General features: G+C 37.7%; 1 protein-coding gene across 1 annotated transcript; it reads right to left on the bottom strand.

The window, feature by feature from the left end:
• Positions 1 to 273: 273 nt before the first annotated feature.
• On the bottom strand, positions 274 to 8,609 carry LOC116246855 (receptor kinase-like protein Xa21). Its single transcript, XM_031618752.1, has 6 exons — positions 7,412 to 8,609; positions 7,247 to 7,279; positions 5,374 to 5,681; positions 1,096 to 1,149; positions 706 to 846; positions 274 to 480 (listed from the first exon to the last, which is right to left on the bottom strand). The coding sequence occupies exons 1-6, from the start codon at positions 8,607 to 8,609 to the stop codon at positions 274 to 276; spliced, it is 1,941 nt and encodes a 646-aa protein (XP_031474612.1).
• Positions 8,610 to 18,998: the final 10,389 nt, after the last annotated feature.

Raw genomic sequence — 18,998 nt, 5'->3', positions numbered from 1 at the left:
CGACTGTTCCCGATGTTCTTAATGAGAAGGTTGCGGAAGAACTTCAGCTTCTCCAAGAGTATCAGCATGCTGGAGCTTGTGGACATTGAGAAATGGTTCCATATTTGGGTGGTGGCCTTTTCGTTTTGCGATAAATGTTATTCTAAGCAGATTCAAAAGCAGGAGAAGGTTACTTGAGAAATTCAACTTACAGTCGACTGTGACCCTCATCTTTGATCTTCACAGCACAACCATGCCCAAGAGATGGCGATGGCACTGGTTAGGCTCAGGGGTTTAATCTGTTATGAAATAAAGAATGTTTTTCTGACATTTTTCAAAAGAAGAAGCCTTCTGTGATATCCTTTTAAGCCTGGCGACTACGTCCTTCATGTCCATTCTTACAATTGGAGACTCCCTTGAACATGACAGCCTTATCTCCATCATCATCACCAACAGCTCATTCCAAGCAGCTGGTCTTTCAGTTGCAGTACCCTTGGTTTCCTTCAGTAAGAGAAACGATAAGATTTTGCCAGGTAAGGTTTTAACTTCTATCTTAAGTAGTCATCTTCCAAACGCTTCACAACTTCTCACAATGGAAAATTCTTTATATCATCCAAGCGAACACATATAGGCAGAAAGAATGGTAAGGCGATGAATAATGTTAAGAGCGAGAGTTCAGGGATCTGATAGAGCCACAAAGACAGGTAATCTTCGCATGTTGCGGACCATATCAGCATTTGGATTGATAACTGCGTCCACCATCGCCTCAAATTCCTCCATCTGAGGCATTATCTTCTTTTCCTCTTCGATTGGCACCAGTTTTAGAGGTGTGCTTAATCCTTGAGCGCTCACCCTAGGCCTGCTGACCTACCCAAATGCACAAGACACAAATCAATTCCTTGAAAACTTCACTGGTTTCATAGTTTGTCGCCAAGTGTGAATGCTTATCATGCTTCATCATAGGCAGAAATGTACTGACTCTAGTCTTGTAATGCATGTTTAAACTTTATGGCAGACGTTTCATCCATTTTTAAAGCAGGTTGAGATCGCTCGTTTTTCTGCTAGATTGGTTTGATTCAGTAGGCCTAGTAACAACAGTGTTTTCTTAAGCCATACCTCAAGCTTGTTCCTCTGAGGCATCGGCCGTAGCTCCTGTTTCCCATGTTCAAACTGCAACCACATAGGCATGAGAGTAAACTATTAGAACTTCATATCACATATGCTAGTACATATATAACTAAGCAAATGCATGCACACTCTACCAGCCTCCTATAAAAGAAGTGTTAAAACATATAAAAAAAAAAAAAACTCAAGCATGCACCTGGTAATGTCTGCATCCATGGGAAAGGGAGCTCTCTCTTTATTCATTCTCTTATGTTATTGAGAGAAGATGGACTCTCAATATATAGAGTACAGGCCAAACCATTTTAGGTAAGATAATCAGGCAAATACTGTGTGATAAACAAAGTGTCAAGAAAAAAGGGATCAGATCTCTTATCAAGATCTGTTATTGTTATGCAGACTACATTTTCAGTTGCTAATCATGCAAATCAGCAAAACGTGATTTTAGGGATACTTCCGTGCTGAAAACCAAGGAAATTGCTGAAGACGTTGAGGATCTTGATATCAATAGAAAGACGGAAATTAAGGAAGACGTTGGGGAGATTGATAAAATCGAAATTACTAAAATTACTTAAAAGGGAGACATGGCAGATTTGTTCCGTTTTAACCTTCTTTTTTGTAATCCTTCATCCACTCCAAAAATTGTGGATCTTGTAAATGAAAGTGAGAAATATTTTTTTCTCAATTTTTCAAGAAATTGTGTATTATCATGATTTTGTGTACCAAAAATCTTGAAACCGATAACCTTTTTTTGTACTATATATACGTTGTTCAAAGGAATCAATAGAATCAAGTTCTCTCCAACTTTATCTTTCGCGCTTCCTCTGTTTTCTTCAATAAGTTATCCCTTGACATCAGAGCAAAACGAGAGAGGGAAACCGACTGCTCTTGTAGAGAGGTTTTTCAGACACCTGGAATTGGAATAATCTTCTTCTCGACAGCTAGAATTGCCTGAAGAATCAGCGCCGGCCTTCCTCTTTCCCGCCTGATACACCTTCCCAGCAAATTATTCCAGAGAACAGCGGGAAAGGAAGTCAGGGAAGGGCGCCTTTCTCGCTGGATTCTTCCTGTACTCCGGCAGCAACCCCTATCGCAGGAATTTCTCAGGGTCGACTGAATTTATCTGCTGCGGATGTCAGTGACGAGCCCATTGCAGATCCTCACGAATCATCTCCAGAAATCTCCTCTCGGCAGCTCCTGTTCTCAGCCTACAGGTTCAGCTCGACAGCAGGTTCTCTCAACCCTTCACTGAGTCACAAACTCTGGCAGTCATATTTGCTTCCGTTCAAAGGCTTTGGTCTCTTCTCTGATTTAAGACGGCAAAAGAGCTTCTCCAGCGGAGGAAAGAGGGAGGAAACCGAATTTGGGGCTGTCGGTGATTCTGAGATCCCTCGATTTTCTGCCCCTTGAACATGAGCAGCAAAGCTGAAATTCGCGAAGCCTGCTCTGTTCGCATCGAACGAACACACGACTCGGGATTCATCGAAGATCTTCATTCATTCCTCTCTATTTTCGCTCTCGGCCCTGCAACTATGGCTTCTTTATTTTCTGTAGGTTAGTTTTTTCTGTCTCTCTCTATATATTAAGCAACTGGTGATGGCCATGACTACCGTTTACGTATCTCCAAAATTCAAAAACTGAGATGAAAACAGAATTTCGTAGCATTTGAATGGATCAAGCATTTATTCTATAGGAAAATGTAACAGTTCAACTAAGTGGTCGGTCACGCATAACTTCGTTCAGAAATGATTTCTCGGTTTTTCTTCTTGATCAGGACGAAGAAACAAACATTCAACAGTCAACGGCAGAATCACCACCAAATTTCTCAAATCAGAAGTGAAAGAAATGCTCTCTGTCAATTTTACCCTAATTCTGAAGGGCATTTTTTCCTCTTTCTAACTTTGGTAATTTGGCACCGGACCTTTGACTTGAGTGCCGGGGGCCGGGTATTCGATCTATTGACTTATCATGAGGAAGAACAACTTATGCAAGACAAGTTCCACAGGGACAAATTCTCACCATTCTGAGGTCAGTTCTTCAACGCATAGATAAATGGTTTAGTCAAGTTCAACCAAATCAATTTTATGAAACTCAAAATTTGAGTCGAGCTTGAGTTGGTTCGACTCATTTTACAGCTCTATCCACATGACACACACAAATGGATTCGTCCCCTATTTATAATGGTGAAACATGTCGGTTGGAGTGGGAAGCTTCAACCTAAGGATGTCAAGATGTCTGATTTGAATCGAATGTCCAAGCCAACTGCTCCAAAAACATTTGGATGAAGAAAAGAAATTTACTAATCAACTAAAAAACCAGATATGATTTGAAATTAAGAACTGACATCCAATTAAATTTAGATTCATATATGCATAAACATTGGAATGAATTCAGATTTAGTTACATTCAGTCGAATTCAGTTCAGATTCAAATATACAAAAATATCCGATCAGATCTGGATGGGACTTAGGTTTAAATAAAAATTTCTATATTCAATGCTCTTACAGTTTGTAAATAAGCCAGATTCAGTTGAAAATATGGATTCAGATTCAAATTCATATATAAATACAAAAATAGGATTCGGGTTGGATTCTGATTGTGACATCTAATTTCAGACTTAGATTAGGATGAAAAAAATGGATTTAGATCAGATTCAAATTATGAAATCTGATTTTGGATGAGGAAAAAATTTAGATTCGGATGAGATTCAGATTGTGGAATGTGATTTCGGATACAAATTTGGATATGATTTTTTTTTTTCATTTATTTGGGAGCTCAAAACCATGGACAGTTAATAATATATTTTATTATTTAAATCCAATTCATTGGTATCCCATCCATCCTTGCAGATTTTCCCACTTTTCAAATATTCTTCATTTTTATTTTTTGTATTTAGGTCCATCGACTTTCAAGAAAAACTTCTCTCGAGTCCTCTCAACTTCTCCAAGGGTATCGGTGGCGACTGTTCACGATGTTCTTAATGAGAAGGTTGCGGAATATGAGTAATTACTTAAAACTAAATCTGAACTGAATCTGTATCTGATCCGATACTTATATATATCAGAATCTGAATCCTAATCCGGTCGGATGTTATATCTTAAATCCGAAGACGATCTATTTCTTAATCAGAGATTAATGTTTTTTCCATATCTGTTTCTTTTTTGGAACGGTTCAATTGGGCATGTGATCAAGATGGAAAATGACATTTAAAGTCTATCCATCTTACCAAGTGAATGACGAGGCAGTTCCAATTGTTTTGCTTACGTTACATGGAAAGGCATGATATCTAGATAAAGGTAGAAAAAGAAAGAGAACATATAATTATGTGACAAATTGTCAATGATTCTCAAAAAGGAATACAGAAAACGTATAAACGTATAAGAGAAAGGGAGGAAGGGACTCGAATGAGGAGTTCGAGTTGTGTGCGCCGGCTAGCGCATGCAACAATCAAATGCCAAAAGAAAAAGAAAAAGAGGCATCTTTGAAATTACAGAAAAAGAACCGTCTTTTTGAGCCTTTTCACTTTTCTGAAATTTTTTTATCTGTAAAACAAATTTCTTTTTTCTATTTAAACAGGAACATATTCGCCATTAATCATACTGACCCACAAAATTTCGTGCACTAAAATACTATGTTTGGTGCACTAAAATACCCAACTGCATGGGCTCCTTTAAAAAAAAAAAAAAAAAGCTATTGTAGGCTAGGCCGGGATGAACGCCTTTGTAGGTTTCTACAACAAAGTTTCTCCGGTATCTCAACCCGACCCAAATTTCCTAACTAAACGCCCACTCAGGAACCACTGTCCTATAAAACACTCGGGTGGGATTGGCCTGATGCTCAATAAAAAATCGGGCTCTATGCATTCATGAAGGTCTTCCTATCAGTTTGAGTGTGGCTCATTTAGTTATTGGGCAGAGTCTGACCATTATGCTTCTGCTTCTGTCCGTCATGTAGCCGGTTCGATGCCAACTTTTATTTAAAACTAACGGTTTACTTGAGATATTCAACTTACAGTCGAATTTGACCCTCATCTTTGATCTTCAAAGCACAACCATGCCCAAGAGATGGGGATGGCGTCATTAGGCTCAGGGGTTTGTTCTGTTATGAAAGAAAGAAAGTTTTTCTGACAAGGCATTGGGGAAAAAATGAGCCAGTAGCAAAAGTATTTAAACAACCCTATTTATTTTAGAAAAATGAACAAGAATTTGTTTATTTTTGTCATTTTTCAATAGAGGAAGCCTTCTGTCGTATCCTTTTAAGCCTGCCGACTACCTCCTTCATGTCCATTCTTACAATTGGAGACTCCCTAGAGCATGACAGCCCTATCTCCATGATCATCACTAACAGATCATTCCAAGCAGCTGATCTTTCAGTTGCAGTACCATTGCTTTCCTTCAGAAGATGGCCATCTGTGACGTCTGAGATTGCAACCGGAAGTGCTTCAACCACCCACTGCCTGAAGCTAAAATCTCCATGGAACCGTTCATCTGTAGGCTTTCTTCCGGTAAACACCTCCAGCAGAAGAATTCCATAGCTGTACACATCTGCTTTGGTCGACACCTTTCCAGTGGTTCCGAATTCTAATTCAACCACTCAACAAAGTCAGACACGATTAATGAAATACCTGCTAATTATTGGTCATGCATCAAGCAGTTGCATTAATTCATTTCAATGGACTTGAATTAGTTAAACTTCCAATATTCTTGCCTTTCTCCTGTATTAATTTCAGGTAGATGTCTAGGGTCAATTCCGTGAAGTTAAACCTTTATAAGGATTTTTTTTTTTTGTGCGTCTCCAAAATTTGTTTGGATCATTTGCATATGGTTTTGTGGATTCGTAACATAAATGGTGCAATTAATTAAGATCATTTTCGTTATTCTGCTATCTATCGCAAGGTTGATCTACAAGTTATATGACAAATCATTATAATTAAAATTTCTAACCAAAAACCTCTAAAGAATTGACTTCTATTGATCAGCAAGCTAGCTGCATTTGGTGGGTGGGGACAAGGGCGCATTCAACATTCACCTATTCCAGCCAATGTCATGAATGTCAAAGGCTTAAATCTGAATATATATATATATATATATATATATATATATATATATTGGAAGGAACAGACTACTTGCGTAAGGGATAAAACCAGACCCCTTAAATTCATGTTAAAAAATGTTTTAAACAAAATGTGAACCTTTTAATGTGTTTATAACCACTAATTTAATATAAATAATGTTTTTAGTTCAAGTCATTTTTGTAAAAAATAATTGATCTTTATACCATTTGATGGTATAAGAGCCATTCATTTTTTTTTACTATTAAAAAAACATTATTTAAGTAAGAAAAATGACTAACTTAATATATGTTGCTCATTAAATCACTCTTAAGATCATATATATCCGTAAGGTTAGATTACAAAAAAAATATCAATGATTAATTTTAATAGGCCTGGGTTTTGTATCTTGCCCAAGTGGTGGTATTATATATATATATATATATATTTACTTCATGCAAATAAATAGTCTCCAACAAGGAGTAGGTGCACCTTCCTGGCCAGCTCAAGCCATAACTTCTTTCTGCAATACTTTTACAAAATTAAAGAGAACAAGCATGAAGGACATGGTAACGGTGTAAAGTGATTTAGGTTGAAAGTTAAATAATGCCCAAACATGCACTCTTTTGGTTTCATCAAAATGGGGATAATGGTTATAGTGAAGTAAGAATAAAAATGAGAGTAAGAGAAAAAGTGAAAATGTGAGAGGAAATGAGAAAGAAAGCATTACTAGAACATTAAGGGGACCAATAGTTAATTGTTTTAGTTCCCGAACATTTCATTTTCTTGTTCCTATTTACCTTCTCATTTCAAATGTTGAAAATGACTTTTGTTAAAGAAATAAATAGAGTCAATAGTAAAGTTGTTAGGATTAGCAAAATTCCTTAGCGAACCCTCTTTCAATTATTGTTCCTCATAATCAGTTCTCAACAGGTTGATTAAGATCAAGCATATTCCAGCCCATTGATCTATAAAATTTCACTCCATGGGAATCAAGACAGAATCGTCTAAGGAAACAATTCAAGGAATAACACAACCCATTATAGTACCATGCAAGAAAAACACAACAATGATGATAGAATTAAGAGAAGGTACCTGGAGCAATGTATCCAGTGCTTCCAAGAGTGGCTGTAAGAGTAGAAGAATTCTGACCAACTAGCATCTTTGCAATGCCAAAATCACCAACATAAGCAGTCATGTTCTCGTTTAGTAGCACATTACTTGGCTTCAAATCACAATGAACTATAGTCTCTGAGTAACCATGGTGAAGATATTCTAGACCACAAGCAACATCAAGCATGATATCCAATCTTTGATAGAAATTCAAGTGATGGGCACCGGAATGTAGACAGGCTTCTAAGCTCCCAAGGGGCATGTATTGGACAATTAAAGCCTTGAAATCTCTATTGGAGCAGGATGTGATGACTTTAACAATGTTTCGGTGTCTAATTTGGCACATCACATTGCACTCAATGTCAAAACTTTTTGATGCTTCCTCAGATAACAAGTTTAGGACCTTGACAGCCACAGTTGTTCCGTCCATCAAAATGCCTTTGTACACTGTACCAAAGCTTCCACTCCCAAGAAAATTTGCATCGCTAAAGTTGTTTGTTGCATGAGATAACTGTGAATACGAGATCACTGGGAGGGTAGTTCCATGTAATCTTTCAACCTCATCAGTTTCCTTCATTCCCCGCTTCCTATTGTCTAAGACAACCAAGAGGATGCAAACCACAAGAAGAAGAGCAGGCCCCCCAATTGCACAACCAACAACCACTTTAGTCGTGCGATTGGCTTTTTTGTCTAAACATGCAGGCAAATGGAATTTAGGAGCTCCACATAGTGCATCATTCCCCACAAATGACTCGGTAGAAAGGCTTGCAAAATTCCCACCACTTGGAACCTTTCCTTCCAATTGGTTGAATGATAGGTTCAAAATCTGGAGTTGTCGAAGATTTTCCAATGATTTCGGGATCTCACCAGAAAGCTTATTGTGAGAAAGGTCAATAGTTTGAATGTTTACCATGCTATCAAGTTTTTCGGGAATGTGGCCATCAAATGAGTTTTTGGAGAGATTCAAATATTCTAGCATTTGGAGCCTCGATAAGGACACAGGCAGCTCTCCGGTCAACTGGTTCATAGAGATATCCATTTTGTCCACCACAACCAAATTTCCCACTTCTAAAGGCAGCTGACCAGTGAAAAAGTTGTCTTGCAAGTAAAGCCATATCAAATTCTTCAACTCACAAAGGGCAGGAGGGATTGCTGATGAGAAACTGTTTGAATTTAAATGCAAGTTCTGCAGATATGTGAGATTGTTTATAGAGGTCGAGATTGGCCCACTGAGTGCATTCATGTCCAAATAGAGCTTAACCATGTGGACCAACTGGTAAAGTGAGTTTGGAATTGAACCTTCTAAGTCATTGCCAGAAAGAGTTAACACCTGTAACCTGTTCATTGATCCTATATTTGGTGGAATGGGTCCCTTTATTTTGTTGAATCTCAAGATTAATAAAGTCAACTTGGACAAGTTGGCTAGGGCTAATGGGATAGGACCTTCAATCTGATTAGAGGAAAGACTAAGTCCCCATAAGGTGGTTGTCAGGTTTCCAATAGAAGCAGGAAGAATGCCTTTCAAAAGGTTTTGTGACAGATTAATTTTCTCTAGCATCCGACACTTGGTGAAGGATGTGAGAATGGAGAGCTCACGACTACCATGGACATTGGTCAACATATTTCCCCAAAGGTAAAGGTACCTGAGTTGTGATAGACTACCTAATTCTAATGGTATTGGACCACTAAATTTATTGCCTTCTGTAGTAAGAAGTTGAAGTCTTGTAGCATTAGAAAGAGAAGCCGGTAGAGGGCCATCAAAATTGTTTATACCCATGTAGAGTCCTTGGAGATTGGGCAGGAAGCGGCCAGCATCTTTTGGGAGATGCCCTGTTAGTTGATTGAACTGAAAGCTCAAAATCTGAAGAGCAGATAGGTTAAACAAGCTCTCAGGCAATTTGCTAGTGATATTGTTCATTTGTACACTAAAGGCCTTCAAGTGGGTTAGGCCTCCCAACTCAGGAGGAATGTTCCCATGTATCTCATTGTGACCGAGAATAAACCACTCTAGTTTTGTGAGGTTACTCAAAACAACTGGAATGGTGCCAGTAAGCCTATTTCCACGAATGTTTAAGTACTTGAATTCTGACAAACTACCTAAAAACTTTGGGATGCTTCCATAGAATTGGTTATCTTGTGCTGACAATACTTGGAGACTTTGACAATGGCTCAATGTTTGTGGGATCAACCCCTCAAAATTGTTTTTTTTTTGTAGAAAGATTTTCTAACAAAGCGAGGCGACTAAAATCAATGAGAAGCTGACCATGGAAATTATCATTTGTAAGATCAAGAACCTGTAAGAAGGAGAGATTGCTGACATATGGGGAGAGAGTACCTTCAAGTGCCTTTCCGGAGAGGTTTAGAGCAACTACCCTTTGTGAACCATGACTGCATGAAACTCCATTCCAGTTGCAGAAAGAGATGTTGGAATTCCAATTTGATAACACATTATAAGGGTCTTTAGTGACAAATGATTTGAAAGACAGCAATGCTAATTGATCAGTCACGTTGTTGAGAGAAACAAGGGCTGCGGGCATCTCCTTTTGGCCGAGAACCACAATCAAGGTGAAGGATGAGAAACACAAAAGAAAGCCGAGTGGCTGAGGTGACCAACCGGTGGTAGCCATGCCTGTCCAATTTTCTATGCAGAAGATGCATGAACAGGAATCAAGGTCTTTAATTTATGTATAGATTCTCTTCTAGAAATTTTTGTCATTTTATTTTCCAAGTTGTAGAAGTCTCAGATCTACTTGGAACACATTACTTCATATTTCCAAATCAAGATGGTTTCATCAATGAGAATTTTTCTTCTTAGCCCTTAAGTCTTTTTCCCTTTACTACTTCTCAACCTTATTCAATCACAAATCAATGTTGCAGATATAGTTTCCAGTTTTTAAATGGTGAGGTTTTTCTATCATATAATATAATGCGGTGAGCGTGAAAAAAGGAAAAATGTGGTAAATTTTGAAAAACTAATGAAAAAATTAATAATTAGCTGAAAATAAGATAAATATACCAAACAATCGTCCACTCATAGCTGATCTTTAGAATGTCTCAATTAGACGGTGACGGGGTTAGCTGCCTTGAACGTCTATTTGTTCAAAACAGGGTAGGAAATGGTTGATGTACATGGATTCTACATACTACTAACATTTTAATCGAGGTGCCTATCAATGTTATCACCATGAACAATTATCAATTAAGGTCCTTTTATAGATTTTCTTCCAGAAAAATTCACCATTTTTCTTTGTTTAATTCAAATTGTTGTAAGAGTCAAGTCTATTGCTTTCAAAAAGACAGCGGTATCCTTTGTTATTTCCACACTCAGCGCATTTGGCAAGGGCTGCAGATCACATCAATGGACTTTTCTATTCATAGCTCTTCTTATTTTTCACATCGAGCGCCTTACTTGGCACGGAAGATTACATCAACAAGTCTCTTTCTTAGCAGCCCTCACCGTAACAACATATATATTTCCAATATCTTGTTCTCTTTTTGCCACATCAACAAGTCTCGCTAGGCCAACTTCATGCACTCGTTTTCGATGCGATAGGCTGCTGACTTTCATCTCGCAATCAGACTAGAATGGCTAGAACGTCTATTTGTTCAAAACATGATAGGAAATGGTTGATGTACATTGCTTCTACATGCTACTATCGTGTAATTGTGGTGCCAAGCAATCTTATGATAATGTACAATTAGCAACGTCCTTTTGTATATTCACTTCTTCCAGGAAATTTGGCCTTCATTTTTTGTTTAACTCAAACTGTTGGAAGACTCAGGAAAGCGATATCGTTTCTTATTTCCACACTCACTGCCTCTGGCATGTCTGGTAACATCAACAGGACTTTTCTAATTCGTAGGTCTTCTTATGACCGCCTTGCTTGGCACGGAAGATTACATCAACAAGTATGTTCTTAGCAGCCCTTACCGTATGTTCTTAGCAGCCCTTACCGTAACAACATATTTCCAATATCTTGCTCTCTTTTTTCCAGGATTCTACTCAATCCTTTTTGTGTTTCTTCTTAAAAGGCCTGATGGAACTTGAGTACACTGCATTTAGTGGACGCGGTCTTACTTGACATTTACAACAGAGCTATATACATTACCACCGATCAGGTGATCGATGTTACCGGAATCGGCTGGCTTGGGAGAAATCATTTCCAATAAATGCTTCCATTCGGTGGTCAACTCGATCTGCTGTTTCCTTATGCACTTCTTAAAAGATATAAAAAGATTTTTATTCTTAATTAGTTTTTATATTCTTCCATTCATTTTTTCCTTTTTTTTTTCTGTTTTGCACCTAAATCATTTACACCAAATTGGCAGCATACATTGTCGACTCCATTCAGAAACCGGTTCTTTCAACACAGCGATCAGACCATGAGGCAGTCTTGAATGTTTGACTGCTCCAACAATAAGATAGGGAACATCTGGGCATATGTTATTTGTAGTAGAATATATGGGGACTAGTTCTGGAGCTGCACACGAGGAGTGGAGCTCAAGCTTGAGCTCGGTCAGCTCCTAGCTCAAGTCGGCTCATATGTTGCTGGCTCATGCTCTACTCTGTACCGAGCTCAACTTGTTCAAGCTCATTTACCAATTCCCCATTTAATCTGATTTCTTTCCTTCATTGTGAGTTTGAAAATTACAAAAAAAAAAGGGTAAGCTAGATTAAATTTTTATTCTTAATTAATTATGTATAGATTTTTCCATTCATTTTGCCCAAAATTTGAATTTTTGCTGACTTGCATCTAAATCGTTTAGATTGTTGGATTGGCCCGTTCACCAAATTGGCAGCATTGTCTATTTGACTCAAAAGCCGGTTTTCACAACAAAAGGATCAGACAATCAAGGCCGTCTTGAATATTTAGTTTGCAACATGTCGGGAAAAGGGGCCCCCAACCCTTTTATTTGACAAAAAAAATAGAGAGGAAAAAATAGATAGGGATATAAAAAGGAAAAAGAGGGTACCAAGAAGCATAAAAAAATACAACCGCATAGAGCAATTGTTGAGCCTCCCACCGACGATCTGATCCAGATCAACCAAACTTCTCTCTGTTCTGATAGCCTCACCCCTTATGTTCTTCACAACAAGGACAAAGGTATCTTTGTTCCTGCAATGAAGAATCACTGATTGGATAGCAAACTCCCATAACTCTAAGGAAGACCACGAGTCTGGCCTTATAGATGAAATCATCCGGCAGCAAACCTATTCTCTGTGCTTCCCAAACCAGGCATATCTACTAATGACGTTTTTGCTCTCACACAAAGGCACCAACACTTTGGATTCTGTCTTGACTCAAAAGCGTCCCTCTATCGCCAAAAAAGGTGCACCGTTTAGCTCTAGCGATAGCTGTATTTTTCCACAACACAGCTTTAGATTTATCCACTGCCCTGCAAAGCCGGACCACTTCATAGATGTCACTGTGGCGAATCTTTGAAACTTCTGTATCCCCCATCATCAGCACATCCTTTCCATGAGAGATTCTAGACTGCTGAATGAGAATGAGAGATCCAAGGTGAGATCAGATGTTGAATAAACTCTTGAGCATGGAAGGTGTTCATCTGGATGATGGTGGGCTCTACATATGAGCGGAAAAGGGGAAGATCTTGACCGTGTAGGAGGTATGGGAATGTTCACATAAGAAATATCCACATAGTAAATATTGGGAATGTTCACCAGTATTCCTCTGAATTTGGGAATTTTGATTCTCTTGTTATTCTACCATTCAACACAAATCATTACCCTAGAGACCCAATCCTCACAGAAACCAAGATGGAGAAGGGCTCTCTTCAGAAATGCCCACTTAACTCTCATGACAAAGAAATACTTATTTATGGTTGTCTAAGCTGTTGATCATCTCAGGACAAAGAAATACTTGTTCACAAATGAATCTGTTGGGCAGAAACACCCCCGACCTTTGCAAACAGCGCTAGTGAGGATCTTTTTCATTCTGGCCACCATGATCTTTGAAATGATTTTGTAAATATTAGTACATAACGCAATGGGCGGAACTCCGAGAAATTGGAGGCATTCTCGTGCTTTGGAATGAGCACAAAATGGGATTGATTTATCTTCTGAACCATCCTTCCAGTCTTGAAAGAATAAGCAGCCATTGCGGCAGAAACATCTTCACCAATGATGTGCCAAAAAATATGTGATTACACATATTTTCTATCCTTCCAGACCTAGAGCTTTGTCATTCCCTATACTTCGAATGGCCTGTTGGATTTCTCCCTGCCAACCGGGGTACAGAGATCAGTATTTTCTTGTACCTACACCGCCAGCCCCTCAACTAGTCAATGGAGGAGATTACCTCCCCAACCATCCTCATTGTAGAACTCATTGAAGTAATTCCACCATAAAGTATGGATCATCTCAGGATCATCTGAGCTAACATCATTAACTTGCATGGTTCTTATCGTTTTTTTTTTTTTGCTTTACTCTAGCAGTGAATTTGAAAAAATTTGGTATTTCAGTTCTCTTGCGCAAGCCATCTTATGCGAGATTTCTGTCGCCAAAAAATTTCCTCCTCTCTGCGGGAGGATTCAAGCTCTTTCCTGAGGATCCATTCCGTGTTGTTTCTCTCCTCCTCATTTTGCTGAACATTGCCAATTTCCTCCTTTAAAGATTTGATTTTTTAGGAATGTTGCCATACATGTGGAAGTTCCACAATGCCAAATTCCTTCCCGTCTGTTCCATCTTAGACATAAGCGGATCATTGCACAACCTCTAGGCTCGATCTCTCAACTCTCTGACTCAGAGTCTTCTCTAGAAAAGCAACAATCATGCATTCTAAAAACTTTCCTACCATAAACTTTATTTCCTCGGGAACTCCAATTAAGGATGATGGCACTGTGATCTGAAGTAGCTCTAGGTAAGATGCATAACGAGAAGTTAAAATTTTGGACTTGAAACCATTGATGACTGACCATAGCCCAGTCTAGCTTGCATTTCTCAATGTGGTTCGCACTAGGATTATTGCACCACGTAAATTTGTCTGTTTGACCCACAATTTTGAGATTGTTATTATGAACTAAGACATTCAAACCTGACAAGGGCGAAGCCAAAAATTTTTCATGAAAAGGGCCAAATTGAACTTCCTAAATTTTGACTAGGATCGAAATATCATTTTTTAAAATTTACGTAAAAAACAAATAAAATTTTCTAAAATTTACATATAATTTTTTTTTTAAATTGAGGTAGGGTCAGGTCCCAACTGGGCCCTACCTTGGCTCCACCCCTGAACCTAACAAGAAACTATGGTAGGGGCTCTCCCAGTCTCTTCTATAATAAAAAAAAGCTCATCGTTTGCATCGAACATCAAAAATTGCCACTGGAAAATGGGAAGAAAATGTCCAGCATAGATAGCAGTGAATTTGAACAGAACCTGATTGATTTCTCAACTGTGGTTTTTGTAAAAATTTGACATCAGGCTTCTTTAAATCTATCATATAACCTTTATTGAACAAGCAGATGGACAGAATCATGGTGCCTAGGTGGGTGAGAAGGAGGCCCCATAGATACATCTGCCATACCAGCATCACCTGGACTGGTTGTGGACTCATGGGTAGCTTGGGTAATAAGGAAGTCTCTCTCTCTCTCTCTATCTCTCTGTCCCTCTCCCGCTGTGTGGAAGTTCTCTTTTTTTTTTTTTTTTAAGAAACTATGAAACAGTTAGACCTAATTTTTCCTTTCTTGTTAAAATTTGCTTTGCTTACCTTTCTTTTTAGAATTTGCATTGCTTTTAACTGGCTTCCTGTGTTTGCTACATAAAATTTTAGCTGTCCTCTCTCTCTCTCTTTTTATCCAGTCGCCTAGAATCTATCTTTCATATAATGAATCATCGTAAGATGAAGGATAAGACCATTTTTTTGTATTGAACTGATGTTATGAAGGGCAACTTTGAACATTTATGTTGTGCACTGGCTAGCTGTTTTAATTGCATGAAATTTCTCTTCATGGTTGTTGAAATTTCACGTGCTGATTTGGATAGGATCTTCTGAACCTGCAACTCTCTTTCATGGCCTCGAAGTTGACGCTTGCCCACTCCAGTGCTCCCCAGCAAGCTTGTGGCTCCACTAATGGCAGGCAGCCGGCTGTGGGGGCTTCTCTCGACGGCAATGGATGCCCTCTAGGGCAGGACATAGGCTATTGTGGACCACGTTTCATTTCGGCGTTTTCAGTACTCTTGGTGAAGGTAGAGAAGCACTGGAGTGGGCAACCACGAAGGGAGTCCCTTGATTGGGCTCTTCCCTTTAGGTTTTACCTTTAACTTCGATCATGTGGTCTATCATGTATTGACCCTCAACATATTCAACTTAGACACAGTGCCTTAAGCGTAAGGAAATGAAGCCTTTGCGGAAACAAGTTTAGGTTTTGAGAAGTTGGCAAAGTTACACTTTCATTTCACTGCTTGTTTTTTTTTATATAATCAAGAACAGTAGCATGTTTTTGTCATCCATCGGAGCATGAACATATTTTTGCAAAATTCTTTGTGTGTAGATTCATGCTAAGGTCAGAACAATAAACCTTTTGGATGAGATATTGCTTGATCACGATTCAACTTGTCCGGTGGATAAAGAATTAATTTCACAAAATAAAGTTCACAAGCTGATTGCACAAAGCAGGATTCTATGCTGAGAGGATGAGGGGAAAGGTGAGGGTTTTGGCACTTACATTAGGCAGTAGGAAAATGCTCCTCCTGCTCACCCAACTATGATATTGGAACCCATAACTGATAAAATATATATGTACATTTTTATTTTTTTTGACGTGGGGCCTTGTCTCTTGTGGGCCCTACCCTACCTTTGGAAGTTTTCAAGAGGACCCTTAATTTTGCACCAATATATTTATATTTGAACCTGAGCCTATCTTTTGATAATGACATCTTTGGACCAATATATTTATATTTGAACCTGAGCCTGTGCCTATTATTTAAAAACGATAAACAATAAAAAACTTTAACAGGCAGTTAAAGGCGTTTAAGTGTAAGTTTCAAATGAAATTGGTAAAATAACAAAAGGACAAAAACTGAAGTATAACTAATTAATATGATAAGTAGTAAATAATTGTAGCAACAAATTTCTAAATTTTAACCATAAAACAACCATCGGGCATCTGGCAGCACTGAGTTTTCCTATTTATATACTAAGACCACCTAACTAACAATAATAACTTAAGTCCAAACCTTGATCCGAGACAGGCCTTAGGTCTGAACCTGATCACTTCTCATCATGGCATCTTTGAATATTGCTCTTCAGTTCGAGAAAAGTTAGCTAATAGAGCTATTAAGTTCATAGACCTTTAATTTTGGGTAAATGAAAAGCACCGAGGCCATCTTAATTACTAAAACCGGTTTCTGGATCGAGTCGACGATGCTGCCAATTTGGTGAACCAGCCAATCCAGTAATCTAAATGATTTAGATGCAAATCAGCAAAAAGAAAAAATTAAAAACTCAAATTTTCTTTCATAGAAATGAATTGAAGAATATAAAAATTAGTCTAAGAATGAAAAGCATTTATAACTATTAAGAAATGCATAAAGAAACAGCACTTAAAGTTCCCGAGTTGACCACTTAATGGAAATATTTATTGGAATGAAAAATAAATGAACAACTTATATTATAAGTTAATCTGATAGAAAAGTTTGGTTGTCATTATACAATTCTTGGTAATGTGGAACCCTATATTTTGTTCTCTGTGTCATACGGTGTACGAACTTTCATATAATAATATAGTTAATGACTAAAATACCCTTAGTCCATATTTAAAGATATCCGATTTGAATCGGATATCCGACCGATCCGATCCGAAAAAAACGGATATGGATAAAAAATTAATATCCGATTAAGAAATCGGATCGGATTCGGATTTAATAAATGACATCCGATCGGATTCGGATTCGGATTCGGATATACATGAATATCGAATCGGATTCGGATATAGATTCGGATCGGATTCAGTTTTAGACAAATATCATCTATCTAATACTTGAAAAATGGCAAAATCCGGTTCAAAATTCGGATTCGGATATAAATATAAAAATCGGATTCGGATCGGATTCGGATTGTAAAATCGGATTTCGGATTCGGATTTGGATATGACTTTGCTTTATCCAAATTCGAATCTAAATCTGAATCCGAATATATGAATATCCGAAAAAACAGATATGGTTGAAGATGTATCCGATCTGAATCTGATCCGTTGACATCCCTAAACATAGTAGTTGCACATGTTTGTCTTACTGACGAAAATCATAGGTTGCCATAGATGACAACCAAAATTAGATTGTGAAAATGATCACAAAAAATGCAATTTTTCTTATAAAATCTGTGCTAAAAATATGAAAAAAATAGTTAAAAAAAATGCCAAAACAAAAAAAGTGTTTTTTCTCGTTTTCTCTTTTTTTTCCTGTTTTTATATTTCTAGATTTTTTTCATAGTCTGTAAATGTCAAATTATTTGTTTCTATTTTTTAATTGTATTTGTTGTTTATCTACTTAACTTTTTATGTTATCAGTTTCTCATTTATCTAATTTGCCCCTAACATTTAAGATTTTTCATTTAAAAAAATTACCATATTTGCCTTTTTCTAAGGTTGCTGTACTATAGGGAAAAAAAAACTCGCTGTTTAAAAAATAAAAATGATATTTATGACTATAGTCAAACCTAGTTTTGGGTATAACTTGTGATTTTGAGATTGAATAGACTTGAAAAGTAGTATAGGCAAATAAGGTAGGGGCTACCGACAAGAAAAACTCTGATTGATGTAATAATTACCGGTGCCCATCCACTTCGAAATCTGAAGCAATGTGTTCCGAAAGATTAGATGAGTCTTCTATATTTTGAGAAATTAAGTTACAAATTTTCTAAAAGAGAATATATACATCAATTAAAGACTTTTAATTCTGTGCAGGCCTCAGCCACATGTATCATATATATATATATATATATATATATATATATATATATATGTGTGTGTGTGTGTGTGTGTGTGTGTATGTGAGAGAGACAATGTTACGTTTGGAAAACTTAAGAACATAAGAAAACGACATAAATTTCGACTTTTTCATGGATTCTAAGAAATTTTAACATTTTTTTTTTGCAAAATATTAGCACAACCAAATTATTGACCAAAGTTTTCAAATCTCAAAAACTGATAAAAAATGTTCTAATGCAAAACGATCTTATCATCCTAATTGTTCCAAGTTTGAGACAATAAGGGCAACGATCAAGAACACAAGCCTATTAAAGGAGAACAATTATAATCAGAAGATATGTACAATCAACCGTGGCACCTTCACAGTTCACACGACAACCACACCCAAGAGATGGGGATGGCGTCGCTGGGCTCAGGGTTTTATTCTGTTGAAAGGAAGTTCCATCACCAGATTGATGGGAAAAGAAATAAGCCAGAAGCACAAAAAGTTAAACAGGCCCCTTATTTTAGAAAAATGAAGAAGAATTTGTTTATTCTTTTGTCATTCTTCGAAACAGGAAGCATTCTGTCGCGTCCTTTTAAGCCTGGCGACCACATCCTTCATGTCCATTCTCTCAATTGGTGACTCCCTTGAACATGACAACCCTGTCTCCATGATCATCACCAGCAGCTCATTCCAAGCAGCTGATCTTTCAGTTTCAGTACTGTTGCTTTCCTTCAAAAGGTGGCCATCAATGACGTCTGAGATTGCAACCGGAAGCGCTTCAGCCACCCACTGCCTCAAGCTAA

The sequence above is a fragment of the Nymphaea colorata genome, chromosome 2 (genome assembly GCF_008831285.2).
Source record: "Nymphaea colorata isolate Beijing-Zhang1983 chromosome 2, ASM883128v2, whole genome shotgun sequence".
Taxonomy (NCBI): Eukaryota; Viridiplantae; Streptophyta; class Magnoliopsida; order Nymphaeales; family Nymphaeaceae; genus Nymphaea; species Nymphaea colorata.
Note: the sequence above shows the minus strand (reverse complement) of the source record. Positions and strands in the feature narration are given on the sequence as shown.

What these genes read in the sequence shown, in the direction of transcription:
- LOC116246855 (XM_031618752.1), bottom strand. Translation starts at nt 8,609, where the DNA reads ATGAACAGGTTACAGGTGTTAACTCTTTCTGGCAATGACTTAGAAGGT. An exon ending in TCTAGAATATCTTCACCATG is followed by an intron (nt 7,280 to 7,411) that starts GTTACTCAGAGA and finishes CTACTCTTACAG; the next exon opens with CCACTCTTGGAAGCACTGGA. An exon ending in TCAATCCAAATGCTGATATG is followed by an intron (nt 481 to 705) that starts GTCCGCAACATG and finishes CTCTTACTGAAG; the next exon opens with GAAACCAAGGGTACTGCAAC.